This window comes from Marmota monax, unplaced genomic scaffold (assembly GCF_021218885.2).
Source record: "Marmota monax isolate L192 unplaced genomic scaffold, Marmota_monax_Labrador192_F-V1.1 WCK01_AAM20220418_F8-fsc00395, whole genome shotgun sequence".
NCBI classification, from domain to species: domain Eukaryota; kingdom Metazoa; phylum Chordata; class Mammalia; order Rodentia; family Sciuridae; genus Marmota; species Marmota monax.
Window position 1 is genome coordinate 246,970 of NW_026693011.1, and position 13,642 is coordinate 260,611.

Genomic DNA, 13,642 nt, shown 5'->3' on the forward strand with positions numbered 1-13,642 from the left:
GTCCCTCCTGGTTTTGAAGGAAGGTCCTAACACAGAGCCCCTACAGCCCTGGGGACCTTCTCCTCCTCCTCTGGCTGCTAAAGGGCTCTTCTCTCTGGAGGGATCAGGCTCCGTGAGCTCTGCCTGTGCACACTTGTGATGAGGGCCACGCTGCCCTGTGCTGGACTGTGGAGCTGTCCTGACTCTCTGTGACCTGACGACAGCAGATTTTCTGATGAACAGTTGACATCAGGCAAATGATAAGGGATCAGGCCCTCCTCCCTCAGTGGCCCTTGGTGTCATGACTGCCTAGAATCATCTGTGTCCTGAGCCCACTGTCTTTTTGTCTGACTCTGAGTCCTGTGGAGCAAGTCTATCTGGTGACTGAATATGTGTCTCAGCATGTTCTATCCCCAGTTCTGCAGAGGGCTAAGGAGCCATGTGGCCCACTTTGAGGTCACTCACAGGAGAAAGTGTGGCCTCACCCTGTGCTTGTGCCTGGTGAATCTCTGCTCCCGTGCAGTGGTGACTATTGATTGTAGAATTGCGAGCAGAGGCCCCAGGTCCTAAGTCAGGAAAAGATCCACAGAGAATCTCTGAATGGAGGGGAAGCCCCAGTGCATAGCAGGAATCCATCTGAACCTCCCTCTGCAAGTGTTTAACGTGGGGCCTGTGACATGGGGCTCTGAATGGCCCTGGTGTTTCAGATGCCCTGAAAAACCAAGGAATAAACACTTCCATCAAAGACATCAGGGAAATATACAAACTGAATTAAAAAGTATTACTTGCCTTGGACCCAGGGGGATAAAGAAAAAGCCTCAATATCCCACAGGAAACCAGCCCTCAGCTCCTCTCTGCACCTGATCCTGGGCTGAACTGAGCTCGCTGGGTGCTGAGCGTCCCCTGCTGGCACTGTGCACCATGCAGGGAGGTCTGTGTCTGGGCTCACCCTGAGGTCCCCACACTGTCTGTAACATAGTTATAGGTGGCTGTGTCCTCAGAGGTCAGACTGCTTGTTTGCAGGTACAGCGTGTTCTTGGCCTTTTCCCTGGAGATGGTGAATTCGGCCCTTCATGGAGTTGGCATACTTTAAAGTACCACTACCCTGATAAAGTATGAGACCCACTACAGCCCCTTCCCTGAAGACTGGAAGACCCAGTAGCTACTAAAGGTGAATCCAGAGGCTGCACAGGAGAGTCGCAGGGAACCCCCAGGCTGCACCAGGACTCCCCCAGACTCCACAAGCTGCACCTCACACTGGACACCTGCAAACACAGAGGCAGCTGGTCAGGACACTGTCACTCATCCACTCTTTCTCTCACTCCTGTCCACTCACCCACTCAGGATCTCTGGTTCTCCATTCATTACCTTTGAAAACAGCCACCAGGAAAACCCAGCTGAACACACTCTCCATGGTGAGCAGCTGTGTTCAGTCCTGATCACTGAGTGGGCTGAGCTGGGAGTCCAGGGCTGGGCTCCTGTGCAGAGCTGCAGGGTCAGGTGGGCTGGTTTTCATGAGCAGAGGGAGGCCCTATTTGCATGTCCTCCTGCTATATAGCAGCTCTGGGTGGAGGCCTCCTAGAGGAGCATTTAGAGTAGAGGTGAGCATCAGGTGCAGTTAGGAGCACACAGAAGCATTTTGGAAATAAAACTGCTTTTGTGTATTTTTCTGTTTTGCCTACATCATCCATTAATGTGGTTTCCATATCTATATCATCATGACAGAGGGATCAGGATCAATTCCATGATGCAGTTGTGAAATCACACAGAAGTTTGAGTGGTGATCCACTGTGCCCAACAGCTCATATCTGGCAAGAGCAAGTTGAGTATTTAGGCTTCTGCTCTTACCCTGGACAGTTGTGGTCCCCTGAACCTCCTATAACTCACAGGTGGACACACTTAATGACTTTCTCAGAACCTGTTTTGTGGATGATCCACACTTGGTGGGAGCTGGGCTCACTCAGGCTGGAGCAGACTGTGGGCTGGACAATCTCAAGGGCACAGGTGAGGCCCTGGCGTGTGACCCCCTGACTGATGTCAGGCCATGTGCAGGACAGGGAGGGGCAGAGAGGGGCAGTGCAGGCAGAGCTGGGGCTTTGCACTTTGGCCAGGAGAGAAGCACACTTGTGGTGCTGCCCAGGAGCTGTGGCCAGGAGGGTGAACACAGGATGGACAGGAGGCCACCCCGCTGTGTGAATGTCCAGGAGTTTTAGAAGAGCAATGTGGATATGCAGTTTCTGTTGTGATTGACACAAGGTGATGCTCCTTGTCCCCAGGTGTCCTGACCCAGATGGAAGTCCTAGATCCAGGACCTGGATGAATAAAGGCGTTGCACATGTGCCCCTCACCTGTGCTGTCTCTGGATCCTCATTACACATCTATGTGTGAGCTGGATCCACCAGGCTCCAGGGAACGGCCTGGAGTGGGTTAGAAGGATGGATGTTGGCTGAAGCAGACACCATTAACCGGGCCTTGAGTCCCTTACTGGTCATCAGTGCTCCCTGATGGTCCTGAGCTTATGCTGACAGAGCAGGGCAAAGGCCCTCAGGAGGCGATCCCCTGTGCCCTCCCTCTGCATGGCTGTGCACTCCTGCAGGGAACACCCCCTCTGTGTGGTGCTTTTTCTTAGGTGTCTTTGCCAATTGCAGCTGCTGGGGTTGGGACCTGCACTGGTATACAGTCAGCATCACCAGGGACATTTCCAAGAGCCAGGTTTCATTAGAACTCAATACGATGAAACCTGAGGATATGGCTCTGTATTCCAGGGGGAGACACCCAGTGAGGGAACTCAGTGTGAGCAGTCACTCACCTGCCTGCAGGGGGCACTGAGGACCAGCAGGGGTCGCTGAGGACCAGCAGGGGCACTGAGGACCAGCAGGGGGAGCTGAGGAGCAGCAGGGGGAGCTGAGGACCAGCAGGGAGCTGAGGACCAGCAGGGGCACTGAGGACCAGCAGGGGCACTAAGGAGCAGCAGGGGGAGCTGGGGACCTGCAGGGAGCTGAGGACCAGCAGGGGACGCTGAGGACCAGCAGGGAGCTGAGGACCAGCAGGGGACGCTGAGGACCAGCAGGGAAATCTCAGAATCAGCAGGACACTTGGGGAGTTCAGAACAAGGAGGGGAAGCTCAGGTCCAGCTGGAGGCTCAGGACCACCAGGGGGCTCCAGACAAGTAGAAACCTCAGGAGCAGCTGCCACCTCAGGGCCATCAAGGGGCGCTCTGGTCCAGGAGAAGGTCAAGAAACATCCAGAGGACTGTGTGTATTAAGAGGCTAATCCTGTCATTTTAGATTATAAAAACCAGCTGCACATCTTGGGGAGGCAGGAGCAGAAGTCCAGGTGCCTGAGCATGGCCTGTGGTTAGCTCAGGACACGTGGTCCACCCATCACCCCACACTCTCCCTCCTTGGAGGGGAGCCCTCCTGATCCCTCCTGCTGGCTCTGCTGGGTCTGCAGGGTGAGTGTGCTGCCCACAGCCACCCTCTGGGTGAGGACAGACAAGTGCTCCTGTATCAGCCATGGCCATGTGCCTCTTGTCTCATCCCCTCCATGAACACCCAGTGTTCTTAGCATCAAAGGCAGACATTCTCTCTAGGATGGACAGGAGGCCACCCCGCTGTGTGTTCATCCTGCTATTTGCTAAATCGTGTATTTAGGTCAGGGTGAGCTCCATAGAGCTCATTTGTATCTTGTTGTGTTCTGCAGGTTGTGGTCAATTTTCAAGCTTTATTCTGTGGTCCACATTCCAGCAAGGTCTGCCATCTCTTCATGTGTCCCTGCCCTGGTCAGGGTGCTGAGTCAACCAGGCCAGATTACAATCTCCAGGAAGGTGACCGAGTAGTGGTTGTTCTGCGTGCGCATGGCATCCCATGATCACAGAATGACAGTGATCAACAATACGAGTAATGACAGGTGCTGGAGGAAACCTGGGGAGAGGACCCTCACACCTTGTTGGTGGACAGCAGATGAGAACCACCATGAGGAGAGCAGGTGGAGACCCTCAGAACAACAGGGAGGAAGCCACCGTGGGACCCAGCTCTCCTTCTGCTTGGTATTTACCCCAAAGACCCAAGTCAGCACAGTGCAGGGACACGGCCACTGCAGGGTTTATACAGTGCAATTCCCAAAACCAGGTTATGCAACCAGCCCAGGTGCCCTTCACTAGTGGATGGATAAAGGAAATGTGGGTCATGTACCAACACTGCAGCTCTGCTCAGCCAATAGGAGGAGTGAGATGATGGTGAGTGGACGGAGCTGGAGGACATTAGGGAAGAGGAATGAGAGAGGCTCAGGGAGTCAGGTGAGTGTTGGCTGTCCTCTGTGGGAGCTGCCACAAATAAGGGAGATAAAGGAAGGGGAACCCCAAGAGCATAGAAGAAGTCATTGGGGATCAGGAAGTGACTAAGGATGAGGGAGGAGGGACAGGAGAAGGGAGGGACCAGGAGTGAGCTGAGCAGATATTATTGGTCAATTCTGCCCACGTGGGAGTCCTGCACCTGTGGGAGTGAACCACTGTGAGTTTCATACACACACACACACAGTGTAAATTTAATGAAAATTGGAAGAAAGGTCAGTAGGTTAAATAATGGGAAGAAGGAGAAAAATTTAAAAGGAGGTGCTGTGAGAGCAACAGAGGTTTTATACACAATGAATATATGTGACTATGTCAAAATGAAAACCTATAATAAATATATGTAAGATGCACTATTTCAAAAGAAAAAGAACATGACAAAAACAGAATGATTATCTTCAGACACATCAGAGATAAGTAGAGACCACAAGGCCACAGAGATCCCCTGGGAAGCTGGTACATGGACAGGCCTCCAGATGGCGGAAACCTGCCCCAACTCACATCTGCACCTGCTCCTGGGTGACCTGAGCTCCTGTGTGCTGAGCGCCCCCTGCTGGCCCTGGGCGCCCTGCAGGAGGTTTGTGTCTGAGCTCACACTGAGGTCCCCTCACTGTGTCTCTGGCACAGTAATAGGTGGCTGTGTCCTCAGTGGTCAGGGAGCTCAGCTGCAGGGAGAACTGGTTCTTGGACGTGTCTCTGGAGATGGACACTCGGCTCTTGAGGGATGGGCTGTAGTTAGTACCACCACTATAACTTACGTACCCTATCCACTCTAGCCCCTTCCCTGGGGACTGACGAATCCAGCTCCAGTCATAACCACTGGTTGTGATGGAGTAACCAGAGACAGCACAGGTGAGAGACAGGGTCTGCGAGGGCTTCACCAGGCCAGGTCCTGACTCCTTGAGCTGCACCTGGCACAGGACACCTGGGGACAAGGACAGTCACACCCTGTTAGTCACTTGTAGTCACAACCTCCCCATGGACCCAGGTCTGACACTGGGGACACTCACCTTGGGGAGCTGTGACCAGGCACAGGACAAGACCCAGCAGCCTCATCTTCTAGACCACACCTGCCTTCCCAGAGACCTCAGCCCTGTGTGAGCAGAGAGCTGGGAGCTCCCACAGCCCAGAGGGCCTTTGAACCCAGAGCAGGGGGAGGGATTTGCATGTGGGTGAGGCTCTTCTGATATCTGGAGAGGCTGGGGTCAGGCTGCCCAGGTCCTCTGTGCTCCTGAGATGTGTCCCTGTCTTGAACCCAAGTAGAGCTTTACCTGTGAGAGGAGAGCAGGTGGTTTCAGGGGTGCTGGAAGGCTGTCAGAGGAGGAGCCCACCCTCCTGAGCCTAGCACCTTCCTCGGGACCCTGCTCCCTTCCTGGTGCCCAGTCTCACTCACCACACCCTCTCAGGCTGTGGGTGCTGAGTGCTCAGTTCTGAGTCCAGCACACTGCTTTTTGTCCCACTGCCTGCTACTGTGACATGATCCTTCTGTTCCTGGAGAACTTGTGACACTGTCATGTTGGTTGTGTGACATAGGTACAGCCTTCCTCATCTTCTAAATGTCCTGTAATCCAGGACACATCAGCACCAGCAGGGAGACTGGATGCAACTAATGATGGAGAGCATTTGGGAAGAGGAGGAGACAGACTGTCTAAGTGGCTGTCCTCAGAGGAGCTTTGCACCTGACATGTGACTCGCTCTCTATGTCCAGCTCCCTCTTCATCTGCAGAGGTTTCCCTGAATTCCAAAGGATCAGCTCAGTGCAGGTCCCAGGTGAGGAGAGCCATTAATGAGGGAAGCCACCCTCGATGAACCTCCTTAAGTCCTGATGCTCCAGGTTCTGAACAGTTATTTCATTCAGTCGGGCAAGGTAGTCCCAGGTACAGTAACTTGGGTGCTCCCTCAGCTGGGATAACAGGGTGTGGCTCCAGGAGTAGGTGTCACCTGCTGGGGTTGAGTCACACTCACCTGTTCCTTTGTAATCCTGCCCCTTCTGCCATTTTCAGATAGAAAATTCTAAGAAACAGCATCACCCAAAATAAAAGCCCACTTCTGAACATGCCCCCTCTCTCCTGTCAGCCTCTCTGACCTTCTCGTGTCCCCCTTTTGGGGACCCTGAGGCTGGGAGATGGAGAATGCCATCATGAAGCTTATGAAAGGTATTCTGTGTCTGTGTGGTACTTTGTGTCTCCCCAAATTCACACAGTGACTTCAGTTCAGCTGCCTGTGCTGGACGGGGGTGGCAGTGTAGAGCAGCCCAGGCCCAGGATTCTGCTGTCTGAACCCTCAGCAGTGACACCACCTGCCTGTCAGGTTCCAGCCCCATCCTCCCCACAAGTCTCACTGGGAAATGTGTCTGCAGACCCCGGGGCCAGCCCTGCTCTGGTCCCAGGAGCAGTGCCCATTCTCCATCACCCTCAGGAGGGAGGTGGAGGGAATGTGGGGACACTCCTGCCCAGGGAAGACGGGGTGCACAGCTGAGCAGTCAAAATGCTGTCAACAAAACCGAGGGTCCCTCACAGCAGTGGACTTAGGAGAAGACGCTGCTCTTTGGAGTAAGGAAACGTCTGACCAGCCGCAGTGCCCAGTCCTTGCCTTATCTCTGCACATCTCCATGGTACCTGTGGGGTCCTTTCCTGAGCAGCATGAGCCATGCTCCTGGTGCCCAGCCCGTTCCTGGGCAGAGCTCAGTGAGCTGCCCGAGGAGGGTCCTCCTGCAGGTGGGCACCCACCTGGGGCCTGTCCTCTCCTGAACCCCTGGTGCTGCCCTCTGTTGGCTCCCCTGTGAGGTCAGGGGCCATCAAGGGAAACCAGACCTCATGTGCTCAGTGCAGAGACTGAGCCAGGTCCCAAGGTGCTGTGTCTGTTCCCCTCATCAGTTCCCGCAGCGCCCCACAAGCCAGGCACCAATTCAGTGCTTCCTGGTTGTATTACTAAGACACTGTGAGTCATGACCTTGAGGGGCATGTCAGAGCCCTGTGGAGGGGTGGACTGGACAGCTCCTTAGACCAGGCCCTCTGTGCCCACACTGTCTCCACAGCAGCAGGGACACTTCAGTGCTCCACTTGACAGGTGGGAGAAGCCCATCATGCTAATGGACCTCGTGTGCCTCCTTCTGTCAACTATTAACTCCACAATCTTATGAAGCTCAATCTTCTGACCTGAGGTCATGGGCGTGTTCTCTGAGTTAACGCATTCACCATGTTCCAAAGAGAACACTGCAAACAAGGAGGGCACTAAACCCTGGGTCTCAGTGTCTGCTGCCATCTCTATTTAAATGTAATTCTAATAAAGCCCACAGAGGGCAGAGCAGGGCCCCTGGAATCCCTTTACCTAGGATGAAGGTTCCCGATGGGCACCCGTGGTGGAAAGGCTGATCCAGGTATTAGCAGGTGCTGCAGCTCTGACTTCCACCATTCCATGGTGAGAAATCAAAGCCTGCTCTCTCAGCACTGCTGCAGGTGCACAGTAGGTGGGACTCACCAGAACCTCCTGCTGAGCAGCTGTCTTGGAGGTTCTCCTCCTGCTTATCAGAAGTGAGCCCCACTCTGACCAGCCTCTCCCAGGTCTACTGCCCCAGGCCCTGCTAGCCTCCTTCTCCTCTGTGCACCTCTGGGAAACTTTAGATCAGAGCTGTAAGTGAGGCAATGGTTCCTGTCTTTCTGTGCCTGGCTTATGTCAATGAGTGCAGTGTCCTCAGGTCACCTGCGTTGTCCCAAATGAGAGCCCTCCATTGTTCCTATCTGAGTAGTATTCCATGATTACTCAGGCTCCCCTGCTCCTGCTGAGGGCACAGGTGGGTGCTGTATGCTGCTGTGGTGAAGAGTGGTGCCCTCAGCATGGGGTGGAGGTTGAGATTGCTCCTCCCAATGATGGAACCAGGTGGCAGAGCTGAGGCCCTTGTCCGTCACATCCTGGACCAGTGAGTACTGATGGTTTCTCAAGCACAGCTCAGGTGCTCACCTTGCTGAGAGTCGGGGTCACAGCAAGCCCTGGGGTGACACAGCAGAAAGGAGAGTCAGGGCCTCAGGAGGACAGAGCTGCCTGCTCTGTGCACACTCCCCTCCCTCCACCCTCTGATGTGGCCTGTCCACCTGACAAGTGCATCCACAGACGTGTGCAGGAGAGGATGCGTCCTGAGCTGTCCACCCAGGCAACAGGAAAGTGTCCTTCAGAGAAAACCACTGAGCTGTCCATCAGTAGGATGGTGACACATGAGTTCTGAGAGAGATCAATAAACTTCTGTATGTATTTCATGGTAAAATGAAGGGAAGAAAGATGGTTTCTGCCTCTTGTGTGAGTGTAACACCCACAACACTGTGCAGTCCAGCCCCTTATGTGGGGACTTCCAATCCTCAAGGCCACTGCAGACATTCAGTTACTGGCTGCCAACCTGTTGCTCCCAGGGACACACAGGACTGGTTCCTGCTGACCTCTGGTCACAGGTTGGTCCCCTGAAACCACACCTTGGGTCATAGGGGTCCTTGTAAACTAGTCACTTCCATGTAAATTCACAACCTGCTCCGTCACCTACCACCTCCTATGCAGCACTTGCAAGAAATTAGAGAAAATCCTGCCACATTCTTCCTGTCCCCAGAAGGTGCTCGACCCCCAGGTTCAGCCTTTGCACCTGCCTCACCTTCTGTCATATGTGAGACCAGCAGCTCCATCCAGAGAAGGTTTCTCATCTCCTCACCCTGAGCAGCCTGGCCGTGCACACTTCAGCCTCAACTCCAAGAGACACTGTTGGTGGCACTTCTGTATTTTCACTGGAGGAACCCAATAATCTGGTCAGTCCAGATGTCACCACGGTCACATGCCACGTTAGAGTCAGTGACCAGTTCCCAGAGCACCCTCAGGCTCAGATCAGCTGATTTCTCTGCCTCTTTCTGTAACTTCAAATTTGTGATTCATTCACCCTGAGCTCATGGACAGCACTACAATACCAGAAAATCACCTTTACTCACATACTTACCCTCTTAGAATCTTCCCTCCTTCTAACACTGAGGAAGGACAAAGGGCACTATACCAACATCCCTGGGTATAATGTAAGTGCCAACTTGCCAATGTAGCAAAAATGTGGAATTCTTACACTAAATTGCCCCTGAAGGGCAGGAAGAAAGCTGAGAGAGGAGTGGGTGACCTCAGCTCGCTGTGCAGTACACTCCGGGCCTCAAGCCTCCCCAGGGTGTGCGTGCCAAGAGCATCAGCAAGTTCACCCATCATTCATATGTGAACTGTTGAGTCAGTATTACATTCTCCTCACCACACTGAGCCAGAATGGAAATTTCAAATCCTGAATCTGTGGCATCAGGAACTACTGCACCCAGGGTTGTGCACTATTGCATTAGAAATCTGAAACTGGTATTTAGACTTCATGTTGCCTTTGCACAGTTGCACTAATACATGGAGGCTGTGGGCTCTCCTTGCACGTGTAAAGCAAAGGGAGGGGTCTGCACACAATTTGGGATTCCCAGGGACTTCTTATGTAGGTGTCAATCACCATGTTTTAGTGTGAAGCACTTGATGAGAACATGGTCAGTTAATGATACGGACAGCTCCTCTGTAAAATGCAAACAAAGAGAACAGGGAACTAAGTCTTTCCCAGAAAATAAGTTGGACTTGAAAATGAGGTAGCAGGAATGGAGAAGGCAGCTGAGGGGATCCCACGGAGCTGCAGCAGGTCCCAGGAGAGAAGGAGCTCAGCAGTTGAGCAGCAGGCACTGAGGCAAGGCCACAGGAAAGGCAGGTGGCACCTCGTGAGCTGATGTTCAGAGAAAGCTGAAAGCACTGGCTCCCAGAGTAAAGAAGGTTGGCTCAGGAGACAGACTGCAGCTGGTCTGGGGTGCATGGACCATGGGGAGGACAAGCCCTCCCTCAGAGGAGGAGGGACACCTTCCCACCAGGCCTGGAGAAGCAGGGTAAGTAACAGACCTCAGCCCAGCAGACATTGACCTCAGGGGAGCTGGGCTGTGCTTACCAGGGAAAGCCCAGGGTCCTGGCTGGAGAGGGCCTGCAACCCCCATGCAGTACTTGACCTTCCCAGTTGAGGTGCCAGAGCTGGGAGGGGCTGGAGTTGAAGGGACTCAATGGCAGGCGTGGACACCCTCCAGGGCACCTCTGCTCACCACACTTCACTTCAGAATCCCCTCCACTCTCCCCTTCTTATTATTTCTCCTACACAGGAGGACGTGCTTTGGAGTGTCCAGACTGGACAGCCACTTAGGTGCACTCTTCACTGGGTCCTCGGAGCCCAGCTCCAGCCCCTTTCTGGGAGGAGGAGAGGCACTGGGTCCTGGCTGGAGGTCTAAGTGTGGATGAGATCAACAGGCACTTCCATCTGAATGGACAGACTGACCTGTGGGAGACAGAGTGTGATGGACAGGGCTGGGGACTGGGTCTCAGGAGCACTGGAGGGAGTGATGTTCCAGCACTCTGCCCCAAAGAACAGCAGAGGGACAGGGACTCCCAGAAGGAGGGGGTTCAAGCCACATCTCTACACAGGTCACAGGTGCAGGTGGTGGTCAGTTGCCCTCGCAGACCCACAGTCTCACCCTGGTGCAGCTGAGCCACTGTGAAGGAGAAAGGCAGTTCCCCACCCTCCAGGACAGGTGGTCAGACAAGGGGATCCAACTGTGTGTGGACCAACTCAGAAGGTGAGTGGCACTAAATAGAGAAGAGAAATAAATAAATACCAGAAAACTAGGAGAGAAGAGGGAGGGGTGGGGGAGGGGAGGGTGGAGGAAGGAGGAAGCCCTGGGGAAAGAGTGCAGCCACCATGTCCCACCTGCTGTGACCATGTCAGAGGAGCCCCACTGTCCTGTGTGACCATTGGCACTGGGAGTCCTCAGGAAGAGACCCAGGGAGTGTCAAGAAAAACCAATGTATCACAACAGCAGTAGGAGTGTGTGGGGCTGGGTTGAGGCCCAGTGCAGAGCCCTTGTGGGAGGCCTGGTCTGGTCCTCAGCACCTGGGAAACAAACCAGTAAAATAAGGCATTGTGCCCACCTACAGCTAAAAGTGTATTAAAATGAAAAGTAAAACAGCAGTGTGCTGACTGATGGTGTCAGTGCTGAAATCAAAGGGGACTGGTGGTTTCATGTCTTCCCACAGCTGCTGTGTTCTTAGGACCATCTGGGATGTAAACATTGCCACTGCTCATCCTCACCCAGACAGGAGCAGACCCTCAGGACAGGGTGGGCACTGATGTGAGCAGGGACAGAGCCCAGGTGTCCCTGTCTGTGACCCTGCAATGCAGCCACAGGGGCTGGAAACCCAGGCAGGCTCCACGCTGCCTCTCCCCAGCAGCCAGGTGTCCTGGGGCTTCTCAGGCTCAGTGTCAGCTCATACTGAGATGGGGTCAGTGTGGTCCTGGGCACAGCGTTTCCTCTGGGGCCTGAGGCCAGTGGCAGAGCTGACCTGAATAGCAGACCATCCTTCCCACTGGTTTCTTGCCTAGGGTCCCCCTTTCTCTTGAAGACCTTGCTTAGGTCACCCCTGTCCACAGGCCATACACAGCTGCATGAGGAGTGGGTGTGTCCACCATTTGGAGCCCTAGATTTGAGGTGTGGGTGTCACAGAACCTCATCATGAGAGAAAGACAGTCAATATACACCAAGGTTCACTCTGAATACACACATTTCTGTACATTTCAATAAAGTTTATGGTTTTCTGTCACCTCTTTTCTGTTTAGTCCATAGATATTCATGTCAGATAATTCCTCGCTGTGGGTGCTGTCCTGTGATGGTTGGAGGTGTGGCAGCCTCATTGGTCAATAAAAATGAGAAGCCAGGAAAATCCCTACTTCACATGTGAAAACAACTCCCTCCAGACATTGCAAATGGTCCCCAGTGGTGGAAAGTTCTGGCAGTAGGTGGGCTCCAGTGAGAACTGTATTCTGTGACCTGATGCATCACAGGAAGGTCACTGGGTGGAGGGGGAAAGGGAAGGAGTCATGGGAAGGGGATTAGGAATCACCTGAAGAGAAAGGGAGTAAGACATGGCATCAGGAGTGTGTTAAGTTCACAGGTGTGGGGGAGCTCACCTGTTGCCCCAGGGACATTTTGTGCTGCGGGAGGAGAATCATAACTTCAAGGTCAGCCTGGGCATCTTTGGGAGAACCTGTCTCCAAATACGATACATAAAATCTAGAATGGACATCAAGGTGGAGAACCCTGGATTCAATCCCCAACGAGGAAATGAAAGATCCATACAGTTCACTTTAAAGGCGCTGTTCAGGAAACGTCACTGAAAATTCATCTCCATCTGCAAAATTTCCTGGTCTGTGCTGAGAGAATTCCAGACAAGCAAGACCTAGAGCAGAATCACCTCACAGAGGGTCTGGCAGAGGAGGGACCTCGAGAATCTGCAGGCAAGGTGGAGTCAGGAGGTGCTGGGTGGGCAGGGACCTCAGGGCCTGAGCTGAGCTGCTCCCTCCTCCCTCTGCACCTGCTCCTGGGTGACCCTGGGCTCCCTGTGTGCTGAGCGCCCCCTGCTGACCCTGGGCACCCTGCAGGAGGTTTGTGTCTGGGCTCACACTGAGGTCCCCTCACTGTGTCTCTAGCACAGTAATAGGTGGCTGTGTCCTCAGCTCTCAGACTGCTCATTTGCAGGTACAGGGTGTTCTTGGAGTTGTCTCTGGAGATGGTGAATCGGCCCTTCACAGAGTTGGCATAGTTTATGTAACTACTATCATCACTAATGAGTGAGATCCACTCCAGCCCCTTCCCTGGAGCCTGGCGGACCCAGTCCATGTAGTAATTACTGAATGTGAATCCAGAGGCTGCACAGGAGAGTCGCAGGGAACCCCCAGGCTGCACCAGGCCTCCCCCAGACTCCACCAGCTGCACCTCACACTGGACACCTGCAAACACAGAGGCAGCCTGGTCAGGACACTGGCACTCACCCACTCTTCCTCTCACTGCTGTCCACTCACACACTCAGGATCTCTGGTTCTCCATTCATTACCTTTGAAAACAGCCACCAGGAAAACCCAGCTGAGCACACTCTCCATGGTGAGCAGCTGTGTTCAGTCCTGATCCCTGAGTGGGCTGAGCTGGGAGTCCAGGGCTGGGCTCCTGTGCAGAGCTGCAGGGTCAGGTGGGCTGGTTTTCATGAGCAGAGGGAGGCCCTATTTGCATGTCCTCCTGCTATATAGCAGCTCTGGGTGGAGGCCCAGGTAGAGCAGCTCTGAGGGCAGATGGGAGTGTCATGGGCAGCAGGGTGGACAGAAGAGCATACAGGAGGGGAGAATTTCTTTTATTTTGATTTTAGAGCCCGCTTTCTTAGTTTATTTAATATAAACACATATTCATATGG

At 53.7% G+C, this 13,642-nt stretch overlaps 1 pseudogene and 2 gene segments (V, D, J or C); all 3 read right to left on the reverse strand.

Moving 5' to 3' along the window:
- Positions 1-801: 801 nt before the first annotated feature.
- On the reverse strand, positions 802-1,455 carry LOC131424490 (immunoglobulin heavy variable 3-48-like; annotated as a pseudogene).
- A 3,354-nt stretch (positions 1,456-4,809) lies between these two features.
- Positions 4,810-5,452, reverse strand: LOC124098411 (Ig heavy chain V region 1B43-like). The segment is given in 2 exon segments: positions 4,810-5,252; positions 5,338-5,452. Coding segments are annotated over 2 exon segments (474 nt in total).
- Positions 5,453-12,846: 7,394 nt separating this feature from the next.
- LOC124098413 (immunoglobulin heavy variable 3-11-like) lies at positions 12,847-13,394 on the reverse strand (the record flags this gene model as incomplete). The annotated part of the segment is given in 2 exon segments: positions 12,847-13,187; positions 13,292-13,394. Coding segments are annotated over 2 exon segments (387 nt in total), but the record flags the coding sequence as incomplete, so codon positions are not given.
- Positions 13,395-13,642: the final 248 nt, after the last annotated feature.